The 25,714-nt window shown below is 41.9% G+C and overlaps 1 protein-coding gene across 1 annotated transcript in view; it reads right to left on the bottom strand.

The window, feature by feature from the left end:
* The window catches only part of LOC115091074 (coiled-coil domain-containing protein 66-like), a 75,909-nt gene that overhangs the window by 12,436 nt on the left and 37,759 nt on the right, over positions 1-25,714 (bottom strand). The window contains exons 2-3 of the mRNA XM_029600916.1: positions 12,153-12,445; positions 1,058-1,185 (exon numbers count right to left, since the gene is read on the bottom strand). Of these exons, the coding sequence (XP_029456776.1) occupies positions 1,058-1,185; positions 12,153-12,445 (421 nt within the window). The remainder of the gene's footprint in view (positions 1-1,057; positions 1,186-12,152; positions 12,446-25,714) is intronic.

The raw sequence follows: 25,714 nt of genomic DNA, 5'->3' as shown, positions 1-25,714 counted from the left end.
TAGTTTGATAGCCTTCACTCCCCCCATTTAGTTCTGACCTTTAAACCCCTGAAAATCTACCTATTTTTCTTTAAATTTTAACTTACATAGCATCCATACCAGAAGTAAAATTATATGGCAGGGAGCCTCAGCATGCGCCGGATCGCGTCATTATTTATGCGCACATCTTAGGTTCACTCCCCAAAATGCTCATGCCCCGCCCAGACCATGCCCCACCTCTTTTTGAAAACGTTTGAGATGTGCACACTGCGGGATATACACACGTATCTTGGCAGCTTTTAAAATCTACTCTGTGCACACAAGCCTGACTTCTTTGTGCATCCCTAATTAATGCATGTGTCGGGCTTTTAAAATTCATCACATAACTATTATTCTGGAACTGTGATTGGCTTGCTTAGCTACTTATATTATGGCATTTTTGAATGGTGGAATAACTCTCCCCCCAAAAGAAATTAATATAGGCAAAATATATTTTGATTAAAAATGCATTTAAAAAATCCACCATATGCAAGACAATACAAAGTACTAATGAATGCCTGTGCATTAGGCAGCAGGACTGAAGCAGCACTTTGTTATAAGAGGTTCACAAGCATGGCTTAAATCAGTATGCAGGCACTTTCTAAGAGCAAGCTTTTTTTTTTTTTTTTTTTTTTTTTTTTAACTGAAGTTCAATGACAAGACAAATTCCCAGCTAACTGTAGGTTTTCTCTTCCTGATCCATGTTCTTTTCCTATAAAAAGATAAGGGAATATGGTCCTGGGGAGCACCTGCAAATGTTTTTGTTAAATGTTAATACATTTTGGGGAACACTTGTTATCACCTGTCAGCTTCCATTAGCAGGTTTGTTTACAGAATGCAATCAGGATATTGGGAAAATTAGTGTAATACTCTTATAGAGTTTGGGAAAGGGCACCCATATCAGGGGAGGGAGATGCTTTAAAAATATACTTACATGGTTGTTTTTATTTTTCAAAACTGATGACAGTTTGTGATAACCATCTTTATTACTGTTTGAAGTGAACCCTATAAAAATGCTTTTAAACAAACTAGTGCATACCTGTCGTAGTTCTGATAGACCTTTGAGGATTGCTTGCTGCCTGTATTTATTTTTCACCACATTAGGATTAAGCAAAGGATCTCTCACATGATCAGAACTAGAAATCTGTGCAGGTTCATGGTCTGTACCTGAGAGAAAAAACAAGGCATGTCCACTTAATGAAGTCACTTTATAGACCTTCTAAAATGTTATGTTTTTAACCACAAAAATTAGATTTAATAAAAAGTAGCAATAAAAACTATCCATTGCGATATGCTTATAGTTTGAAAAGCAACATCATATATTGGTCAATTTTAAAACCCCATCGCTTGTCAAAGCCAGGTGATATGCACTTGACTTGGCATGGTGTGTGCCACGCAGATTTTAAAACCTGGGAGGGTACGAGCTTATGTCCCACTATGCTCATAAATCACAAATAGTAAAGAAAAAAAGAGAGGAGTGGCTTGGGTGGAGCATGGGCAGGGCACAGACAGGGTCTGGGCAGGCAGAGTTTGTGGCATGAAGTACACGGATAAGCGGGCGCCTGGGTCCTCTACTACGTAACTTTACTTCTGCTATTGATGGCGTGTAAGTAATAAAATAATAAAAACTAGGCTAGTCAGCAGGGTTTTAAGGGTAAAAGGGAGGCAAGTTAGCTAGGGGGTTTAGGAAGTCCTCTCCTTTACTGGGGCGAACTGGGAACGAACTGGGGAAACAGGTAATTGCGTCAGCGCACATAGCTAGCTGCATTGTACAAATCAACTCCTTTTCATTACTTATGATCAACAATTCTTTAAATGAGGTCAGTTTTACAATGATACCTCTGAATGTGTCTGTAACAACACCCCCTAACCCCAACCCACCTCCCGAAAACTCACCCCGAATCAAAGTGCCCCCTTACAATGGTCCATATATAAAGTATCAGACTGAGTCCTATAAAGAGGAGCGCTCACTCCCTTTCCCCTGTGAAGTTCACCAGACTCCTGTGCCTCAGAAGGCACAGTAGCAAACTGGCATGCATTTGTATGTGTACACAGCTCCAGACATGCACATGTGGAGAGTATTTTATAACCTACGTGCATAGGTTATAAAATAGTGCATATTTTTGTGTGCGAAGAGATACAAGCGTTTATGGGCGCACGCACAGCCCTTTTAAAATCTACCTTAAAATGTAAACATATGAAAACATAAAGGCGTAATTTTCAATGTAGTTATGTGCTAAATGTAACATACTATCATAGCATTTTTCAAAAGCCATTTACGCGAGTAAAGTGCACTTACACGAATAAATCCTATGGACAATTCAATGGCATATATTATAGCAATTTTCAAAAGCCCACTTACTTGAGTAAAGTGCATTTATACATGTAAAAACCCAGTTTTACGCATGCAAATGTTTTTAAAAATCAGGTTGAAAATATAGACGTAAAATGAAAAACAAAAACATTTTTTGGCTGTGCACATTAACATTATACACCTAAAAAGCCACCTTTCCATACCTACAAGTACAACAACATTTGGAGGGCAATATTCAAAAGGTTTTTCTGCAGGTAAACAGGAATTTAACTGCAGAAACACGTTTTGAAAATTGCCCTCCCCCTCATGGAGAGATAAGATGTGGTGGAAGCAGGGTCAAAATGGAGCCAGGGCCATGCTGCTCAAGTATATGTAGCAAATTTTCCTTTGAAAATGAGCTTGCAGACCCATGGGTAGAAGCACTCACGGGCCTGCCATCTACACAGACAAACTGAAAATTGCCCTATAGATATGACCTCATATCCAAAAAAGTAATCATGCAAATACTTTTAACGGTAGTTAGTTTAGAAGCAAGACTCATAGTAAAGGCAACAAGACCATGTGTCTAAAGCCAGAACCTTACATTTGAACACCTGCATAAAGACATTCAAGAAAGCAAAATTGCTTACCTTGTAATAGGTATTATCCCAGGACAGCAGGATGTAGTCCTCACATATGGATGACATCATCAGATGGAGCCCTGGTACGGAAACCTTCTGTCAAGAGTTTCTAGAAACATTTGGCTGGCACTGTGGGCCTACTGAGCATGCCCAGCATGCCATGATATTCTCAGCCACAGGGGTCTCCCTTCAGTCTCGTTTGTAGCGCGATATGCGTGAGCTAAAAAAATAAAATAATAAAACGTATCGGACCCAACTCCGCGGGGAGGTGGGTGGGTTCTGCGAGGACTACATCCTGCTGTCCTGGGATAACACCTATTACAAGGTAAGCAATTTTGCTTTATCCCAGGACAAGCAGGATGATAGTCCTCACATATGGGTGATTAGCAAGCTACAGGCTGTGTCATTCTTATATTGTATTAACAGCATACAATTTGTGCAACGAGCACAACAACTGGTGTACTGCTGGAAAGAATGAGGCAGCCTGAAATCACAGCAGGATGGATGTAGAAGGAGTTGGAGTTATACTGGAAATAAGTTCTTTAAGACAGATTGTCCAAAGGCTGAATCTTGTCGTCCTTCTTTGTCCAGACAATAATGAGCTGCAAAGGTGTGAAGGGAACTCCATGTTGCAGCTTTACATATGTCAAGAATGGGCACTGAACGATAGTGTGCTACTGATGTGGACATAGCCCTTACTGAATGTGCTTTTACTCGCCCCTGGAGAGGAATCTTTGCTTTGTCATAACAGAATTCAATACAGTCTGCTAGCCAGTTGGAGAGAGTCTGTTTTCCTACCGCAACCCCTGGTTTATTCTTGTCGAAAGAAACAAAGAGTTAGGTGGATTTCCTATGGACCGCCGTGCGGTTTAGGTAAAAAGCTAGTGCACGTTTACAGTCTAAGGTGTCTAAGACTCTCTCTCCCTGGTGAGAGTGAGGTCTTGGAAAGAACATAGGCAAGACAATTTACTGATTGATATGAAAATCTGTTACTACTGTCATGCAGGAACCTTGTGTAAGGTGAGTATGTGATGAGGGCTTGCAACTCACTGACCCTTCTAGCCGATGTAATGGCTACTAAGAAAAGCACTTTCCATGTAAGGAATTTTTCTTCACAAGAGTGTAGAGGCTCAAACGGTGAGCGCATGAGCCTTGTTAGTACTAAATTCAGGTCCCATTCAGTGACCGGTGGTCAGATGGGAGGTTTGAGGTGAAGTAAGCCTCTCATGAACCTACTTACGAGGGGTTGTGCTGTTATTGGCGCATCCCCTATTTCCTTGCGATATGCCGCTATGGCGCTTAGGTGTACCCTTACAGAGGATGTCTGGAGACCAGAATCTGACAGGTGGTATAGGTAATCTAGTAAAGAAGAAGTGGGGCAGGAGAAAGGTTCTATACCCTTTTGCATGCAACATTTGGTAAATCTAGTCCACTTAAAGTGGTAGGATTTACGTGTGGAAGGCTTTCGTGAAGTTACTAGAACTTGAGAGACTTGTGTTGAAAGATTAAGTGGTTGCAGAATTAAGCTTTCAACATCCAAGCTGTTAGGGCAAGAGTTGTCAGGTTGGGATGACGCAACTTGCCCTGATTCTGAGTGATGAGAGTGGGCTCTGTGCCCAGGCGGATTGGTTGTGAGATCGAGAGGTCGAGGAGTATGGGAAACCATACTTGTCGAGGCCAGTATGGGGCTATGAGGATCATTGTCCCTCTGTCCTGCTGTAGCTTCACGAGAGTTTTCGCTATGAGCGGAATTGGAGGATACTCATATAGAAGACCTGTGTTCCAGGGGCGAGCAAATGCGTCCCTGGGAAATGCTTGTCGACGTCGTTGGAGGGAGCAGAACCTTTCTACTTTGTGGTTCAGTGTGGACGCAAAGAGGTCTATGGTTGGGCGACCCCAGCGTTGAAAGATTTTGCTCACTACATGTGGGTCCAGCAACCATTCGTGGGGAATGAAATGTCGACTGAGATCGTCCGCTAGGATGTTTTGATGCCTGCCAAATAAGTTGCTCAGAGATGCATGGAATGTTCTAGAGCCCAAGCCCAAATCTGTACAGCTTCCTGGCATAGGAGATAAGAGCCTGTGCCCCCTCCTTGTTTGTTTATGTACCACATTGCTATTGTGTTGTCTGTTTGTATCAGCACAGTCTTGTTTGAGAGGCAGTCTTTGAAGGCATAAAGGGCATATCTCATTGCTCGAAGTTCCAAGAAGTTTATTTGATACTGTTTTTCGAGCGTAGTCCACGTCCCTTGTGTTTGAAGGTTGTTGACGTGAGCTCCCCATCCAAGATTGGAGGCATCTTTAGTAAGGATGACTTGCGGATTTGCCTGTTGGAATGGGAGACCAGCTTTCAATGCTGTTTGATTTGTCCACCAGTGGAGCGCAGACGTAACTGGTTGGTGATTTGAATTGTGTACGACAGTGGTTGGAAAGCTTGCAGCCATTGAGATTTCAAAGTCCATTGAGTTCTTCTCATGGCTAACTTTGCCATAGGTGTATCATGTACTGTCGAGGCCATGTGTCCTAGGAGAACCAGAATTTGATGGGCAGATATGAACTGGTGATGAATTACAATGTTTGCCAAGCGTGCCAGATTGTCGGCATGGTCGTTTGGAAGGGAAGCTTTCGCCACTGTGGTGTCGAGGTCTGCTCCGATGAATGTGAGGAGTTGAGACGGCTCGATGTGGGATTTTGGATAATTGATGAGAAATCCCAGAAGGTGCAATAGTGTTATTGTGGTTTTCAAGGCAGAGAGAGCTCCCTGCCTGGATGGACTTCTGATCAGCCAGTTCGTCTAGGTATGGAAAAACATGAATGCTGCTTTTTCTTAAATGTGCGGCCACTACTGCTAGGCATTTTGTGAATACTCGAGGAGCAGAGGCCAGTCCGAATGGTAGGACTCGATACTGGTAATGATTCTTTCCCACTACAAACCGTAGGTACTTGCGATGTTGTGTGGAAATTGGCATGTGTGCATAAGCGTCTTGAAGATCCAGAGAACAGAGCCAATCTCCCTTTTGAAGTAACGGAAGAATGGTTCCCAGAGATACCATCTGAAACTTTTCTTTGTATAGAAATTTGTTGAGATTTCGGAGGTCTAAGATAGGGCGAAGGCCGCCTGTTTTCTTTGGAATTAGGAAATATTGGGAGTAGAACCCCGTGCCTTGTTGAGACCAGGGCACTGGTTCGATGGCCCTGGCAGTCAGCAAAGTAGAGAGTTCTACTGGAGTTGAGGTGTGATGACTATGTTTGACCAAAGTGGAATGGGAGGAAAATGCGGGGGTATCGTGTTGAATTTTAGGCGATATCCCTGATTTAGTATGGCTAATACCCATTGGTCTTTTGTGATGAGACTCCATTGGTGTTGGAAATAATGAAGTCGACCTCCGACTGGTAGGGAGGGCATAGGGTTGAGAAAGAGGCTGCTGTTCTCTTGGTTCAGTTCAAAAACCCGCCGCTGGTCCAGTTTGGGGTGGTGGCTGGGTCTTTTGTTGCTTTGGCTGACGTGGACATCCTCTCTGTGAGGGACGGTACTGACGTGCTGAAGAGGCAGGTGGGTAATACCTTCTAGGTCTGTAGAAGGGTGCCTTGAGTCCCTGTGAGTTGGTCGTCTTAGGGAAGATGGCTGATCTGCTGGCAATTTGGATAGCTGTCAGAGAGTCTCATGATGGTATTTCAACTTAGATACTGTAGCTTGGATCTTTTCCCCGAAAAGATTGTCTCCAACACAAGGGAGCTCTGCAAGCCTTTCTTGGACTTCCTGCCTAAGGTCCGAGGCCTTGAGCCAGGCCCATCTTCTCGCATTTATTGCAGAAGCAGATAGACGAGTTGATGTTTCGAACACGTCATAAGCTGCTCTCACCTCGTGTTTGCCAGATTCTAATCCTTTTTCAACTAATGCAGCCAAAGGTAGTTGGTGTTGTTGTGGGAGTTTATCCACAATACCCTGTACTTGTTTCCATAAGTTCCTTTGGTATTGTGTCATATACAGCTGGTATGCTGCAATACGTGCTACCAGCATGGAACCTTGATAAACCTTCTTCCCTAAGGTGTCCAAGAATCGTTGCTCCTTCCCTGGTGGGACAGAGAATGAGGTTTTTGTTTTCGGGCCTTCTTTTGAGCGGATTCTACAACTACCGAATGGTGAGGTAGTTGGGATTTTTGGTACCCTGGAGCATGCTGCACTAAATATGTGGCATCTGTTCTCCGATTCACTGCTGGGACTGAGCAGGGATGTTCCCACATTCGCTGTTGTAGTTCCAAGAGGACTTCATGGATTGGGATAGCCATAATTTCCTTCGGTGCATCCGCAAACTGCAGTACTTCTAGGGCCTTATGTCTAGTATCCTCCTCCGTGATCAATTCAAAAGGAATTGTATCTGCCATTTCTTTGATAAAATTTGTAAATGACAAATCTTCTGGAGGGGATTTCTTTCTCTCCTCTGGTGGAGAGGGCTCTGATTGCAGTTCCTCTGACTCCGTGTCTGTGTCAACATCCTTCCAAGGTGTATATTGAGGATAAGGGGAGTCAGTGTCCTCCGGTTGTATATGATGCTTCGATTTGAACACAGCATTAGTTGGTATGTGTTTTGGCATCGTTGGTAGTGAGGGCATCGATGGGGAATCGATGGGCCTCGATGGCATCAGTGGAAATCGACTCCGTGCATCCCCCAATAGACCTGGATGTATTGGCATCGATGTGTCCTTGAAAGGCATCGAGGGTGTCTTTGGAAGTCGATGCCGATGGAGCCCCGATGGTCCTGGGGCAGAATCAGAGTCTCCACCGTCCTCCTCTGTTGATCCAGGAACCGGGATGGCTGGAGTCACTGGTGGGTGTATCGGCATCGATGGCTGCATCGATGGAATCCGTGCCATAGTTGTCGGAGGAAAGGCTTCTATTAAGGCATCGAGTCTATTCAGCAAAAGCTGAAAAATTGACTGTTCCAATGCCGGTGCCGGTACCGATGGCACTGTCGGAGGCTGTAGATTCTTCAGAGCCTCGAAGACGGCTTGTTGGACTAAATTAGTCACTTCTTCCCTTGAAATCGGGGCAGTGTCCACTGCCACTGGGGAAGGTACCGCTGGCGCTATTGGCACTTCCATGATAATTCATGGTGGCACATCCTCTGACACCAAGCCCGGTGGAGAGCGCCGCGGTTCATCGTGTACAGCCGGTGGAGTTGGCTCTAGTATATGAACCTTCTTCGGCATCGGCTCGATGGACTTCGATCCTGACGTTGATGGTTTTCCATCCGCTGGGTCGATGGATCGGTGGCGATGCCTTTTCTTTTCTCGATGATTCTTCGATGCTGAAGAAGATGCTATCGATGCTATCGACGGTGCCGGTGACGGACGGTCATCAGCTCGTTTTTCACCTCAATGTTTAGTTACCGAGGGAGGTGCTACCCTTGGGGACGACGTCGACGATGGAATCTTTTTAAACAATTCTTCCATCTTATCCAAATGGGCACGTCTGCCCTTCGGTGTCATCTGGGCACAGGTTGAGCAAGCCCGGATGTCGTGGCCTGATCCCAGGCACAGAACACATACATAATGTGGGTCAGTAATGGACATAGTCCGGTTACAATCCGAACATTTTTTAAACCCCGAGGCCATGATAAAGTTATAGCCCTATTAACGGTCGATGACCGGCAGGAATCGACAGTGAGGTGACCGGAATCAATTAAAACTATCTGAAAAAAGTACTCACCAAGACTATGTCGAAGGGAGACCCAATTATGAGAATGTGAATGAAAAGGTTTTCTTCCCTTGAGAAATGTGAGGGAATTCTTTCCAGAGTTCCTGATGTGCTTTGCTACAGCAAGGCAGAAAAAAAGTGACTGAAGGGAGACCCCTGTGGCTGAGAATATCATGGCATGCTGGGCATGCTCAGTAGGCCCACAGTGCCAGCCAAAAGTTTCTAGAAACTCTTGACAGAAGGTTTCCGTACCAGGGCTCCATCTGATGATGTCACCCATATGTGAGGACTATGATCCTGCTTGTCCTGGGATAAAATGCTTAAGACTTTTCTGTTCTAGCTGGCTTTCATTGATGTTTGATGAGCTAAGAGGTGATATAAATCATTAGAACTTGGGCCTACGTTATATGTTGTCGTTCGGTGTTATTTTTATGTATGTTTATGTATGTGCTTGTTTGCTTACGCCTACAACTGTGGTCATAAGCAGCATATAAATATTCTAAATAAAGAATGTGCTCCATGTTTTGAAATTTTTCCTGCATCAGGGCAGTTTTGGAGGTAGATGCTCAACTTGAAGTTTGATTCAGTTTTGATTTGCATAAGACCTCGCTTTTGGTTCCGATGCTTCATCCTCTCTTTCCCGACAAAGTGAGGATGCCGAAACATGGACCTCATTGACTTTTGAATGACCGTACAATTTTCTTCTATTATTCATTAAAGGGAAGTTTATTTTTTTTTTTGTTTGTTTTATTTTTTTTTTGTTTGTTTTTTTTCTATTATCTATGTAATCATCTTTTCACTGCATCTGATATTATAAAACTACAAAAAAAAAAAAAAAGATTTGGGGGGATTATAATATGGAAGAGATCTTTCCGCTTATTATAATCTATGTTGTCTCTTTCGTCTAAATCTTTTTGAGCTTGTTAAGCATTTGTTAGCCACTTTACTTTTCTCTTGTGTGTGTAGTTTTCCCCTTGCTTTTTTATATAACTTTTATAGGACCAATATAATAATTAACAATGTAAATCTCAAATTCTTGTATACATCATCTTTAGATAATTCTTATGCTGATGCAACAAAAGGTATCACAAACTGCAAACCATCTAGATAGCTGTCATAAGGTTTTCACAGTTTATCCTTTTGATAAAAATCCTTTCCAGCCACAGTCCAGCATGACTGGGAACTTCATGCAATGCTGCATTTTTATTTTATGCTTTAGATTTTTTTTTTTGTTGGTGCATTAGTTTAAAAATAATAAATTACTATCTAAGAAAATAATCAGGTAAATATTAACCTGGCTAAATTAGCACAAACCCACAATTGTCATAAAAACAAAACAAAAAACAGGGAAAGTGTATAGAATTCTTTATCTGTCCAAAAAACATGAATCTTGACATTAAAAAAATATCACATATACAAATATTTTGTTATAATACAATATCCATCCAAAATCATACAAAAAATTGTGCTAATCTCAAACCCCACCTTTCATAAAACATAACAATAACTTAACCCTCCCCTCCAATACCCCATGTTAAAAAATTACCAAATAAAAATGAGGAAACCTACAATTCCACCCCCATCCTACAAAACAACCATTAAAATTACAAACAATATTAAATTAACACCTAATATTATGGCATACACACATACAGAAAGAAAATAAAACAAGAAATAAACAATTTCCTATGATAATTAAGAAGATTATTTCAACCAAATCCTCTCTCTTAGGATAAGAGTTCTTTTCTACAGATGAAGAACCATCAAAAACATTGACGATGTCTTCTTTGAAGACATACAGGATCTCACAAAAATGCTGTGTCTAAAACTTGCACTGAAGATGTTACTATTTGGGAAATAGTAATGCGGAAATGACCCATATGAATAGATGAAGACTGTTGATTTAAAGGAGTTTCTGCCGATTTTTGGCCGTGTTGACAGGTGCAGTGCAAGTTCTCAACACAACATCTTTGTGAGCGATGTATCATAATGAAATATTTGTATATGTTATATTTTGTTAGTCAAGATTAATGATTTTTGGACAGATAAAGGATTTTTTGAATAAAATGTTTATTTTTATATTAAGTATTAAAGAAAAAATTTCTGTTTTTTGTTCTTTTTAAGAAAAATAATCTGAAATCTTTAGCAGATTCTAAACTAATGTGCGCTTTTATATTGGACCCTACTTCAGGATGTCTCACAGCAAAGTACAAACACAAAATTGTATTAAAACAGAATGGTATGGGGAGGGCAAATTTTACTCTCAAAGAATGAAAGTAAGCATGTGCACTTTCACCCATGGCTGAAAGGGCCATCCTGAGGATGGGGAAGGGAAACTACACGTGGGGATTTCATTCTGAAATCTCCATATATACCTTGCAGCTGTGGAAAAACAAAATGGAAAATCTGTGGTCCCTGCAGATCCAAAATTTTCAAAGAGACACTCTGTAGGAAGTTTCCCTTTGAAAATCAGCTTGCATGTTTGTACCCTTGGACCTGCAAGCTACCTATAGGGTTTAAAAATTACCCCCTACTTGAACTGTGAAGAAGGATGGAGTGAAAAACCAAGAATTAGAGATTACAATAAACAACCTTTAAGTTATGAGTTTTCATTTTGAACTGAAAAGTTAAAAATGAAGGATCTTCTCTTCTCTCTCCCTATACCCTTACTCGTGAATATCATTAATCTCATAAGTCACTCTTATCTGAGCCCTTCTGCTCCATCGCCAACTTCGTATTTTTCACCTTGCTATGCTGTATGCCCGGAATAGAATTCCTGAGACGGTACATCTTGCTCCCTCTCTGGCCATATTCAAATCCAGTTTTAAAACTCACCTTTTTAAAGCTGCTTTTAAATCCTAAGTACTTCTCTGCAATAAATACACATCCACAGACTCTTGTTTGTCATATATGTTTGTCTGCCTGGACTGTAAATTCCAAACAGCAGGGACTAATTCTTATGTATATCTGTACAGCACTGCATATGTCAAGTAGCATGTTAGAAATAAGTAATAGTAGTGGTAGTCTATTCTGCAGGGTGAGTACTTGGGAAAAAAAAAGGCACAAAAGCAAGAGGCTGTTGGCTTTGTGCAGGGAATAAAAAAAACCAAACAGTCAACAACTATGAGCAAAGCACAATATAGCAGTGGACAACAGCAGAGAGAAAGTGAGGTGCCAGACCATGAATATATTTATAAGTGAACACCAGGAACTTGAACATAGGAGAAAACTGAATTGAAAACCAGTGAAAAGGTACACAGCAGCAAAATGGCATGGGAAGAGCAGAATTCCAGAAAGTGTGAGATAAGAAATCTAGCATACCAGCAGGGATACTAATGCACTAATCCAAAAATAAGAAAACAGGCACTGAATATGAGAGATGAGTGGATTTTAAGGATTTTGTGCTGCTGGGACTGAAGAGATGGTACAAAAGTTGGATAAAAAATCAATTAGTAACCCTGTATACTTATTGCTCATTTTATCATACAATATTTTTCAATACCGTTTAAATGTCTGTATTGCGGATCATGTGTTGATGGTCTTGACATTGGTGCATCTGGATCAAGGTAGTATATCTCTTTTGTTCGCACATAAGGAACAAACTGAGAGGAAGGTGGTCTTTCCATTTCAGGTTCACTGTTTCCAGAAGACAATTCACTTTGTAGTTTGTCTGAGTAGATGTTTTTTTCTCTATTGCCATTACTATTGCAACTTGGAAGATTTAATGGATTTATTTGCCTCTGCTGTAAGTGATGGATTCTGTTTTTTACTGCAGGAACAAGTGGCGATTCAGATCTGCACAGAATAATGTTTGTTAATAAACTCAATGTAGCTTTTCATAATGTTAATTATACCAATGAGTTTTCATAATACAATACAAAATCCAAACAAAAATGTTCTCTTTCATAAAATCCTTTCTACACATCCCTATTCTTTAAGTACAGTATAGGCTTGTGGCCTTGCAGATCTCAGAACTTAGAAATCTTAGTTTTACTTAGAAGCATGATGGCAAAAAAAAAAAAAAAAAGAGACCATATGGCCTATTTAGTCTGCCCGTTCAGACTAACTCTAATAAGCTAAAAGTGACTTATACGACCAGTGTTGCTGCTGAGGCAAAGACTGACAATGCTGAGAGTGGTAACTTGTACCATGGCCTTGATGGCCTTTGCCATTTGGAGATAATGGACAAGAAAGCAGGGATGAGGTTGGCTTATGGGGGTAGGACTTCACTACCAAGTAAAATAATTTGAATTGCCAAGGCAGAAGGCGGAGGGGGATGTTTGCCCACCTCCCTGGCCATTTTGAACCAACACTTTTCAATAATATTAGAAGGAGCTTTGGGAGAGAGGGGACGTGCACAGACCCACCAACCTGATTTTGAAATCCACTGGGAAGGAGGGGCGGGGCCAAGGCTGCTGGGCAGGACTTTGGTATTTTTTTTTTTTTTGTAATATGTTGGCACTTAATTGGGTTTTTTTTTTTTTTTTTTTTAACATAGTCAGTTAAGCCTAATGTTATCCAGGAACACATTACCAGTAAGCACAAGTTAGTTCTTACCTGATAATTTCCTTTCCTTGAGTCCAGTCAGACCAGTCCAGATGCATGGGTTATGCCTAACCAGCAGATTGAGGCACAGACTAACAGGTTTGCTGACCTCAACCTGCCAATATTCTATGCAAAAAGCTAAGATAAACATCTTTAATCCACTAAACTTTCCCTCATCCCCCCAAGCAAAAACCATAGGGCTTCCAAGGGAGAAACAAACAACGGAACAGACACACCCTGCATTCCTTGATAAGGTTTATTACCTCATCATCTAGCATGTCATCTAGTATACACAAGAAGTTATTCTGAAAATGGATCAGAAGAATAATACATTTGGCGGAATAGGGAGGGTCCTGGACTAGTCTGACTGAACTCAAGGAAAGTAAGGCTTGCAAAATCAAGAGAGAAACCATTTTATATGTCGGGGCCATGCTTGTGGAATCAATTACCTGGAGAAATTAAAACTGAAACTTCTATTGTAAGATTTAGGAAATTATTAAAAGATCACTTATTCCAAAAAGCTTTTGAGCAGGTCTAACTGTTTTTAAGTTTTGGCCTGTATTTTGAATTCTATTTTGGTACCACTGAGGACAGAAGTAAATGTGAGGTAAGCAGAATTAGATAAACTAAGGCAGCAGTCAATATATGTCTCATATATTTGTTGTTTTTATTGTCTTTCAATGTTATGAATCTGTTTTTTATTTTTTTTGCCTATTTATTATTTAAGTTTTTTGATATTATACTTTTATGAGTGTTTTGCTGTATCCCACCTAGTATTTTAGATGGCTATAAATTTTGAAATAAATACAAAAATTATCAGGTTATAATTAATTTCTCCTTCCTTTTCATCCAGCAAGACCAATCCAGACACACAGGATGTACCCAAGCTGTCTCTCTACTGGGTGGGACACTGCCAACCCACTTCTAAACCAAAGGTAGCCTCTTCCCTGGCTTGAAGGTCAAGATGATAATGCTCTGAATAAGTATGCAAGGAAGACTAGTTCTCCCCTCTTCAAATCTCCAAAGTTCTGCCTATATAGCAACCTGCACCCTGGTATAGTATACCCTTAATTTGTTGGAGAAAAATCAATCCTTGGATATTTAAGCCTCCCCCATCACTTCCTTATTTCAATTTGCTATCAATGCCTTTGGAGATGTTCTGACCCTTCTAAAACCACTAAACCAAACAAATGATAACTCTGAGGTTATGAAACTATTAGTGACCTTTCATTATAGCAGAAGATCTCTAACATCTAAATGATGAAGCTGAGCATATTCTTTCCCACTCAAGTCCCTTTGAAAGGAATGGAGACATACCATCTGGTTCAGATGAAAAAATACAAAATCATCATCTTAGGAAGGAATGAAGGAACCAGGATAATCTATGCCACCTCATCTAAAGAACCCAAAAAGGGATCTCTTCACTATAGGGCCTGCAGCTCCAAAATTCATCTGTTGGAATAGATTGCTATCAGAAAACATCTTCCTTAAGATTAAGCAGCTTAAGAGAAACCTATCTTAGTAGCTCAAAAGAATGACCAAACAGGTATGATAGCAACAAATTCTGATTCCAAGGAAGTACAAATTCTCTTACCAAAGGCTAAATATGCTTCAGTTCCTGAAGGAAATGTGGTGGACTGTATTATTTTCTAATAGACATTGCTTAATTCTCCTGTTTTACTTCTGTTTTGTGTGTGGATGAATAATATAACAAAAAAAAAATCCAATAGATAGTAATCTTATTTCTATAGCTTTTTACTCTGGTATGTTGTGGTAATCCATCCCAAGCCTTCGTATGAATGGATCTATATCTCCACTATCACCGCAGGATCATCTCATCAGATACCCAACTGCCTAATTAACTAATCAACCAAGAACTCAGATACACCACATCCCCCTAACGACGGCTGACACATTACAGGACTAACACTCGATAAGCAAACCGCTATTTATGTTAGACTCATACTCATTGTTGAAAATGTCATATAATAATCTAATGTTTAATGTTTGGAAGTTATATATATTTATATTTATCTTAACCATTCCCAGTTCATATTCCTGTTCTCTGTAAGACACACATATGTTTTGTCATCCCAAAGTTACTTGTAAACCGAAGTGATTAGCAACATTGTTGCTAGAACTGCGGTATATAAAAAAATGTTAAATAAATAAATAAATAAATAAATAATATATTTTGCTAGTCATTTTTTTTAAAACCCTGTGTGTTTTTAAAAGAGAAACATAGGACTCTACCTATTAGACTTTCTGGGTGTGGTACAATCAGTTGCACAGTGAGGGGTAATTAAGCCAAGCACTACTAAAGACCAGTTATACATAAAATTCTAGGACAGCTCACCTGGTTCCAAGCATTGCTCCTGGTCTCCTGCTTAGGATAATCTAATTTAATCTAACTTTTTACTGTGTATATTCCCAATATTGTTTGCTTTATCTCTGCTGTTTAGTCCCTTCCACCCTCCCCTAGAGTGTTTTCTTGTTAAATATTTCTTCTAAGGACCTAGGATAATTGATTAAAATAAGCCTGAAGTATCAATCTCTCAACTAGGGATGTGAATCGTTTTAGGACGATTAAAATTATCGTCCGATAATTTTAATATCGTCTTAAACCGTTATGGAACACAATACAATACAGATTCTAACGATTTATCGTTATAAATCGTTAGAATCGTGAGCCGGCACACTAAAACCCCCTAAAACCCACCCCCGACCCTTTAAATTAAATCCCCCACCCTCCCGAACCCCCCCCAAATAACTTAAATAACCTGCGGGTCCAGCGGCGGTCCGGAACGGCAGCGGTCCGGAACGGGCTCCTGCTCCTGCATCTTGTCATCTTCGGCCGGCGCCATTTTCCAAAATGGCGCCGAAAAATGGCAGCGGCCATAGACGAAAAAGATTGGACGGCAGGAGGTCCTTCCGGACCCCCGCTGGACTTTTGGCAAGTCTCGTGGGGGTCAGGAGGCCCCCCACAAGCTGGCCAAAAGTTCCTGGAGGTCCAGCGGGGGTCAGGGAGCGATTTCCCGCCGCGAATCGTTTTCGTACGGAAAATGGCGCCGGCAGGAGATCGACTGCAGGAGGTCGTTCAGCGAGGGTTCCGGCGCCTCGCTGAACGACCTCCTGCAGTCGATCTCCTGCCGGCGCCATTTTCCGTACGAAAACGATTCGCGGCGGGAAATCGCTCCCTGACCCCCGCTGGACCTCCAGGAACTTTTGGCCAGCTTGTGGGGGGCCTCCTGACCCCCACGAGACTTGCCAAAAGTCCAGCGGGGGTCCGGAAGGACCTCCTGCCGTCCAATCTTTTTCGTCTATGGCCGCCGCCATTTTTCGGCGCCATTTTGGAAAATGGCGCCGGCCGAAGACAACAAGATGCAGGAGCAGGAGCCCGTTCCGGACCGCTGCCGTTCCGGACCGCCGCTGGACCTGCAGGTTATTTAAGTTATTTGGGGGTGGGGGATTTAATTTAAAGGGTCGGGGGTGGGTTTTAGGGGGTTTTAATGTGCCGGTTTTTCGATTTTTCGATTTTTCGATTTTTTAACGATTTTCACGATTTTTCACGATATTTTACCCCCCCAAACGGCAACAATACGATTCCCTCCCCCTCCCAGCCGAAATCGATCGTTAAGACGATCGAGGACACGATTCACATCCCTACTCTCAACTAGCTTTTTAGTCACTATTAGCAAAATGTCCTTTATTCAATGCAACAATTGTGGTGCTTAAATCCCAAGGCCTATCATTTGGAGAATTAAGGGTTGTCTAACTTGCCTTCAGCTGTCTTTCAAGAATAAGGAGCTAATGCACCTGAAAGAGATATTATACAAAATTCAAATAACCTCCCCTTCCTTGCAGCATCCAGAATTTCTCTTTCACAGAAGATTCAGAAACCCAGGTATACATTTTTTATAGTGGGTTCTGTGGAATAAGACCTGTGACTCTGAGATACCCAGTTTCTCCAACTTTGAAGCATCCTGAGTAATCATCCCCACTCCCACAGAGAAGTCTGACATTCAGGATCCAGAATCCCAGGAATAATTGGATTACAGTAGGTTCTGGTAGAATAGGGCCTATGATGAAGAGATACCTACTCTCCCTGCTGTTACCCTTACATAATGCATTTTCTGCATTGGAAAATGAAGAAGTCCAAGTAACAGAATATGAAATGAGGTCTCAAAGGGAAGTAGTCATCCAACGCACCCAGAAACCCTTCAACATGATCAAATGTCATAAAAAACTGTTTCTGCTGGGAGATTCAATCATCAGAGGAACCAATTTGGAACTCATTTTGATGGGGGACACAACAGTTAAATGCCTTCCAGGATCCTCAGCTTGTGGTGGGTAGGATTATTGTTTTCCATAAAGTACAGACAGATTTCCAAAATCTAGGGAAAAAGATTAGACCTGTGGCAAAGACTATTGCCTTTTCGGAAGTATTACCTTTTCAAGGAAAAGGAAAGGAAAGGTTATGCCATATAGATAACGTCAATGCCTGGTTAAAAACCTGGTTTAATGAATGTGGATTCAGATACATTGGAGGCTTGGGCCATGTATGAAGAAAGTGGACAAGGCCATGGGGCCAGATGAGGTACATACCAGGATACTGAGGGAGCTCAGAGATGTGCTGGCATGTCCACTGAAGGACCTGTTCAATAGATCCCTGGAAATGGGAGTGGTGCCACAAGATTGGAGAAGAGCGGTGGTGGTCCCGCTTCACAAGAGTGGGAGCAGAGAGGAGGCTGGAAACTACAGGCCAGTTAGCCTCACTTTGGTGGTGGAAAAATTAATGGAGACTGCTGAAGGGAAGGATAGTGAACTATCTACAATCTGGTGGGTTGCTTGACCCAAGGCAGCAAGGATTCACCAGGGGAAGGTCTTGTCAGACAAATCCGATTGATTTTTTTGAATGGGTGACTAGAGAATTGGATTAGGGAAGAGTGCTCGATGTGATTTACTTGAATTTTAGTAAAGCTTTTGATACAGTCCCATATAGGAGACTTGTGAACAAAATAAGAAGCTTGGGAGTGGGTGCCAAGGTAGTAACGTGGATTGCAAACTGGTTGACTGAATAGAGACAGCGTGTAATGATGAACGGAACCTACTCTGAAGAAAGAACAGTGTTACGTGGAGTGCCAGAATGATCGTTTTTGGGACCGATTCTGATCAATATCTTTGTGAGCGACCTGGCGGAAAGGATAGAAGGTAAAGTTTGTCTATTTGCAGATGATACTAAGATCTGCAACAGAGTGGACACATCTGAAGGAGCAGAGAGAATGACAATTGATTTAAGAAAACTTTAAGAGTGGTCAAAGATTTGGCAGCTGGGATTCAATGCAAAGAAGTGCAGAGTTATGCATCTGGAGTGCAGCAATCCAAAAGAGCTTTATGTTATGGGTGGTGAAAGACTAATGCATACGGACTGGAAGAGGGACCTTGGTGTGATAGTGTCTGATGATCTGAAGATGGCGAAGCAAGGCGATAGCTAAAGCCAGAAGAATGCTGGGCTGCATAGAGGAATAACCAGTAAGAAAAAAAAAAGAGGTGGTTATGCCCTTGTACAGGTCCTTGGTGAGGCCTCACCGGGAGTACTGCGTTCAATACTGGTGCCCGTATCTCAAAAAAGGATAAAGTCAGGACAGAGGCGGTCCAAAGAAGAGTGACCAAAATGCCAAGGGGGTCAGCATTGGAAGACTTATGAGGAGAGGCTAAAGGATCTGAATATGTACACCCTGGAAGAAAGGAGGTGCAGGGGAGCTAATATACAGACCTTCAGATACCTAAAAGGTTTTAGTGATGCATATTTGACAAACCTTTTCCATTGGAAAGAAATTAGAACTAGGGAGTCCCGAAATGAAACTCCATGGAGGACGTCTCAGAACCAATGTCAGGAAATATATTTTCACGGACAGGGTGTTAGATGCCTAGAATGTTCTTCCTCCGGAGGAGGTGAAGATGAAAACTATAAAAGAATTCAAAGGGGCATGGGAAACACTGTGGATCCCTATAAGCTAGAAATGAATAAAAGAATGCATGGGGGTAACTTGCTGGTGTGGCAGTTACTACCTTTAACCAATAAGACTTCATACTATTGATGCAACTCCATCATGGCTCTCTGCTTCAACGGCACAGGGTAAAAGGGGAATTAGATTTGAATAGTAACCAATGAGGGCCCCAACTTTTACGGTCTGGGGAAAGAAATAAGTATGGGGGGTAACTTGCTGATGTGGTGGTTACTACCTTTAACCAATAAGCCTTCATATTATTGATGCAATTCCAACATTGCTCACTGCTTCAAGGGCAAGTCAAACAGGGAATTGAATTCAAACAGCAACCAATGAGGGCCCTGACTTTTACGGTCTGGGAAACTGATAAGCATGGGAGTAGCCTACACAGCACAGCAGATACTAACATAAGCTTGCTGGGCAAACTGGTTGGACTATTTGGTCCTTTTCTGCCATCATTTCTGTTTCTATGGATGAGACATTAAAGATCTGCCCATCAACCGGCCTCTAACAGGCAATAGCTGCTACCTGCACTTTAAAGGGCCAACCCTTATCCAATCCCCTCTGCAGGAATTCTAAGATAACCGGAACTAAAGCTCCTCTAGCTGAAATCTTTCTAATCAAGCACCAATATTCAACTTCCAGACTCTCACATATGCCAAGGATGTGAAAACTTTCTTGGACAACAAAAGGGTATTTATAACTTTCTGAGAATATCCCTTCTTTGACAGATAAGTGCTCTCAAGGGCCAAGCTGAAAGACAAAACAGAGATGAATCCTTGTGAACCATCAGCCCCTGAACAAACAGTAGGCCATGTCATATCAGATCCCATCTAGCATCCTCACCAGATCTGCATACTAAGGATGCCTTGGCCAAATGGAAGCAAGTAATATCACTAGTGTCTGAAGCCTGGAAATCTTCTGCAAGAATCTGCCCACCAGAGGCCACAAAGTGATCCCTGAACTAGCTAATCTTTAATCAGGGCATCCAAACTGGATGAACTTCTTACCCTTTGTCAGCTAAAAAATCTTCACACCTATGCGTTTCTGTTGACTGCCAACAAGCCCATCACTGGTTCTTGCCATTTGGTCACAATCTAGTAGAAGCTTCCAGGGACAGATTCTGTTCTACAAGGACCAGCCTGTTGTGACTGAGTTAGTCCTTTTGTACATCCTCTACTCCCACTATAAGAGATGTTGAGAGCCCTTTTATATGCTTCTCCGCTCAGACTGACCTCTTCCATCACATGCCGACACTGGATTCTGTCTCGGGGAATCACTTATGCTACTGCTTTAGCATTGGTTGACAAGATCCTGACCATCGGACCCTGAAAAATGGAATCAAACTAAAAGCTGTGCCTTTCCTATCACTTTGGTTTACCACCAATTGATGGACCACTTGGCTTTTTCTGGATTCTAAGTGCCTGGAGCCACTATACAGTGAGTATCACAGCCTCAGAGACTGGCATCTGAAGTTACTATTATCCAAATGGGAAATTAAAGATTCGAGATCTACTCCAATTGTTGGATTTTTATATTCCAAAGCAAAAAAAACTCTCTGGCTTATATCATCAGAGGAAGTCTCATGAAATACACCTGGTACTGAGAAAACTACTTCAAGAACAATCTGCAAGGGTTTAATGTGCATTCTTGCTCAAGGCATTAAATACAATACAGCTGCCATGGAACCTAATACCTGAAGATAAATCTACACCATGGATCTCTGAAACCTCAATAAACCATGCACTTGGTTCTGCAACTTCTGGATCATTATATCTGTGAACCAGACCCAGCCTTCCTTGGTGCTGAACCAAACCCTCGGGTACTCCAGGGATCTAGAGGGAAGCAAGATGTTCCTGTCGAAACTGGAAACCTAGCTAATATCCTGCAATAACTGCATCCCTCTGGCCATCACCGATTCGCTTTTCTGGGCCAACTTTGGTCATATCCACCAATCGCACAGACACAGATGCACCAAACTACAGTACTTTCTCTGCGCAGGGCTGCGACCATAGCCATCAACTTGGAAAAAGATCTTGGAGCCATGACCAACCCAAAAGGGAGTTGCTGACACTGAAGATTTCATCCCCCCCCCCCCAATCGCTGCAAAGTGAAGATATTTCTGATGCCCTTATTTTATTGGAATATGCATGTACACTACCGTCAGATCTAATGACAAAAAGAATTCTCCTATTTGCACCGTTACTATACCTGACTTCAGAGACTCCATCCAGAAGTGGAACACCTTCAGAGCCTTGTTAAGCTGCTTCGGGTCTAGAATAGGGGGAAGGTACCCTTGTTCTTTGGTACCACAAAGAAAACTGAGTACCAACTCTAACCCCATTAAGTGTGTAGAATCAGAACCACCACCACTACAGGTAGCAGCCACAAAATTGCCATCCATATGGCTTCCTCTTAAGAACGGATCAGCAAGGGGATACCACAAAGCATCTGAAAAAAGGATGGGAAAACTCCAGAGCATAGCCATCTTGATGACTTCTAAGATTCACTGGTCTGAAGCAATGTGGACTACTTTGTACTGTAGAGTGGCTACCTCGAGACTCCATCCTCTCCTCCATTCCTAGAGTTCCGAAAGTATTGGAATATACTGAAGGGTCTAGACAGCTGGCTACATGCCAGCCTTCCTGGCTTTGCATGCTTAAAATCCCTAAAGCAGCTCCAAGCCAGAGGTGGTCACACTGTTCTCTTAGGCTTGTCTTCAGGTTAATCTGGGGACTTTGGATTAGCCACATGCTTTCACCAGTTTTTCTAAATCTTCTCCAAAAAGATTTCCCTAGAAGGAATGTTGGTTTACTTTGCCTTGGAAATTGAAACTGCTCACCAGTTACATAACCATAGCAAATGAAGGGCAGCTACAATAGAAGCCATTCTCCTAGCTGAAGCCTAGACCAATTCATATGAGGCATCTGCCAAACAAGGCAGCCCCAGGTCCATCTGAACTTCATCCTCCAAGACAGTCCCCCCACATTCCAAGAAATTTTTCTGCATATATAAATCGTGCCTAGCAACACTAATGCACACAGCAGCCTACAACTCCAAACCAGCATCCTCAAAAGCCTATTTAAGCACACTTTCTATCTTCCTATCCTGAGCATTCTTGAGGGCAGAGCCCCTTTCCATAGGAACAGTGGCTCTCCTAGTAATAGCAAAAATGAATGCATCCACTAGAAGAAATACAGATTTTCTCTTTCCTGAGCCAGCAGGGTATAAGCCTCACTATGGTCTTACCCCTTTTAAAATTAAACTCCGGGGCATCCCATTACACAGAGATCAAATCCTTATCTATGCCACGGAAATGCTTTCCTTAAACTCAACCTTATAGGGTCTTCTTCAGAGTTAAACTCCTATCCTCTTTTTTTTTTCACTATGTCTAGCATTCTTAGCAACTGTGAAACTATGGGAGTAAGTTCTTCTTTGTGAAACAACCAAACAACTGCTGAATTATCCTGTTCCCTAGGGGAATATTCCTCCTCAGATTATCCCTCACTGCCACTTTCCCTTAAAACTTTAAGGTCCACAAGTGACAGTTCTGAAACCACAGAACCTGTTCTCCTCCCAAACCTCTTCTTCATTCTTTTGTTCTGGATTCCCAGCAGTTCCCAGGGGGTAAGGATGGGGTCTCACAGGAGAGAAATCTGCACCTACACTCTGCTCTATAGAAAAGGGCCTAATGCAAATACTATACAAACTATGTGAGAATAGAGACCCAGGAAGAGGAAGAAATCATATTTTTACCTGAAGAAATGGGAGCTGCTCCTCTGGGAATTCCACCTGGAGAAGCCGCAGACCAGACCTGCTGCAGCATCCAAGATCACTGGAACCAGCATAGGGGGCTCCTACTCTGAGCTGCTCTCTTATTGCGGTTCTAATATAGCCACTATTCTCACCTCAGCATCAAGCACGCTGGCGGGAATGGGCTGCAGACAATCCTGCCAAGGCAGCCCTCCTGGAGCAGATGCCTTCTCTCTTCCTCCTCTCCACAAAATTTACAGAGGCTTCCTCCTTCTCTGTGCCTGACAATATGAATCACACGCATTGCAAACTACTGAGTGCCTCTCCTGCCTTAGTCTGATGTCCCTCAGACAACAAGCCATTCTTCTGCTGCCTATTTTTGTTTTTTACAGCTTTAATGAGCAGGAACCAGGCACAACCACAGGCCTCAGGAAAAAGGAGGAAAAAATAGAGAAGGAAACATTGTTTAGTTTAGTTTGTTTTTTTTTAAAGGGGAAGAGAGACCACAGAAGAGGAGTGAAAAAGCATGGGGAGGGAGGGGGACGACGAGTAATTTCAACAAGCACAGCCATGAAAAACCCTGTTCCAACAACTGGAAGCTCCCTGACCCACTGGTGCTTAATAGAGGGAAGGAGTACAAGGCTTTACCCTCAGGAGCTGCCATTCAAATTTCTATCTTCTTTGCCAAGCCAAATAACGTCTCAGGTCACAGCACGGGATACCTGCCTGCCCTTTGCTGATATCAAAATACTGACAGGCTGAAGTCAGCCTATAAGGGCTGTCAGCAAACCTGTTAGTTTGTCTCTCCATCTGCTGATTGGGAGGCATAACACATGTATCTGTACTAGTCTGGCTGGCTGAAGAGGAACATTTGAGCTATTCCTAGGGACAACCAGAGTTAACCAAAGAAAACTTGTCCTAATATTTACGTTAGCTGATGAGGTTTCCAGGCCAACAGCTCCATTCCAGAACATCCCCAAAATGCCCTTAACTTATTCAGTAAAATTTAGCTTGATAGATGCCTACAATATGGAAAAGTCAGGATTTGGCTAGTCAACTCACAAGTTATCCTGCTCAATGCCTTTGAACATTGGCCTTGTTAATGGTTTTTAATAATTTTAGGAATTCTTTACAGTCTGTATACTGTGGAATGTCTTATAAGCCTGATGATGTGTCCATTTGTGCCCTCTTTTACCTGCATATAGGTCAAACACATAAGATTTCACAATATACATACTGTGGGATGCAGGAGGTGGCAGACCCTTGGCCTTGATCAGGTCCTGAGGAAGGCAGAGGACAGAGAAGGTCCTGCGGAGCTCAACTCATTAGATCAAAGCCTGGAGCATGCTACTGAAGTGGCCCAGAGATTAGAGGAGGAGATTGTCTGATCAGAGTATGAGGAGAGTCTGGAGGATAAGAGGAGCATTGTCTGGGAAGGAGAGAGCTGGAAGGGTGAAAGAGAGTGAAGTGTGTGTGTGTGTGTGTGTGTGTGTGTGTGTGCATGAGAGAGAGAATGTGTGGGTGTGTGAGCGACAGAAAGAGGATTTGGAGGAGATAGTGCAAAAACAGTTGACGTTACAGTGCACATTAAATTTTATTGTATAGGGCCCATAGATGGTTCAAAAACATTCATTTGCATATTATAAATGCCCTACAAACTGGACTAGTTTTCAGTGTTTGAGGACAAGGTTGTACATCACTTTTCAAGACATAGTTATATTTAAACACATTGCCTAGAACCATAATTATTTTATTTTTGTAATTTTTTTTTAACTTGACAGACAACTCATTTTCTTGGCAATTCACATCACTGAAATATATCTTGATAGAATACATAGATTTTCAAATATTTGCAAACTAATGATATAACTTGCACATAGAAATATGTAACCTCCAGATATCAGCATCATACCTTCAAGCAACCTAGTAATTAGCAGGCATACTTTCAATATAGTTCATCAGATAATGTAGGTGTTACTATTTATGCTGGACTAGTGCCTATTCCAGATTTTGTCAAATGCATAAAACTCCCCTTTGAAAGTATAGGTATTTTTTTTCTATTAAACAGATGCTTCTTCAATTTGTTATGCTAGGAGTCTCTCCATAAGGCAATGGTATATTTAGTAGCATGTATAAAGTGAATAAGCCTTTTATTTCTTGCAGAAATACAGACATCCTTCCTGTAGCCCAGTAGACACAGAATCGGTGTTAAGGAAATGTCACAATCAGAATTTTTTAAATCTCCAATTTAACTTCACCCCAAAACTGATGCACGAATGTACAACCTGAAGCATTCACATCCCTTGCCAACACAAAGCAGAAGCTGTCCTGGAACCTTTGTAGAAAATAACAGATGACTGAACATGCGATGAGAGAGTCCCACCATCAACTCTACCTACCTTAAGCAGATGGAGACTGAATGTGCAAATTGCCATAGAATTATCTATAGCTGACTATTCTATTTATTTATGAAACTTTGGATCTTTCCTGAGATTTGCTTTATCTACAATGCATCTGTAAATATGGTAAAATAAGGTTCCTTACCTTCTAATTTTCTTTCCTGGAGTCCTACCAGAACAGTCCAGATGCATGGGTTTTACTTCCCTACCAGCAGAGATAGACAGAGAATGAAAACTGCTGGAAATAGCCTGATAAAGAACTGTGTCACCTGCATTCTTTCAATATTAACTTCCCAAAGCAACCCCTTGCTGTGAGCAGGGGTAAACTAATCAAATCAAAACAATACTCAGTTAAC

This window comes from Rhinatrema bivittatum, chromosome 4, assembly GCF_901001135.1.
Source record: "Rhinatrema bivittatum chromosome 4, aRhiBiv1.1, whole genome shotgun sequence".
Lineage (NCBI taxonomy): Eukaryota > Metazoa > Chordata > Amphibia > Gymnophiona > Rhinatrematidae > Rhinatrema > Rhinatrema bivittatum.
The sequence above is the reverse complement of the archived record's forward strand: the minus strand, read 5'-3'. Positions and strand labels throughout refer to the sequence as shown.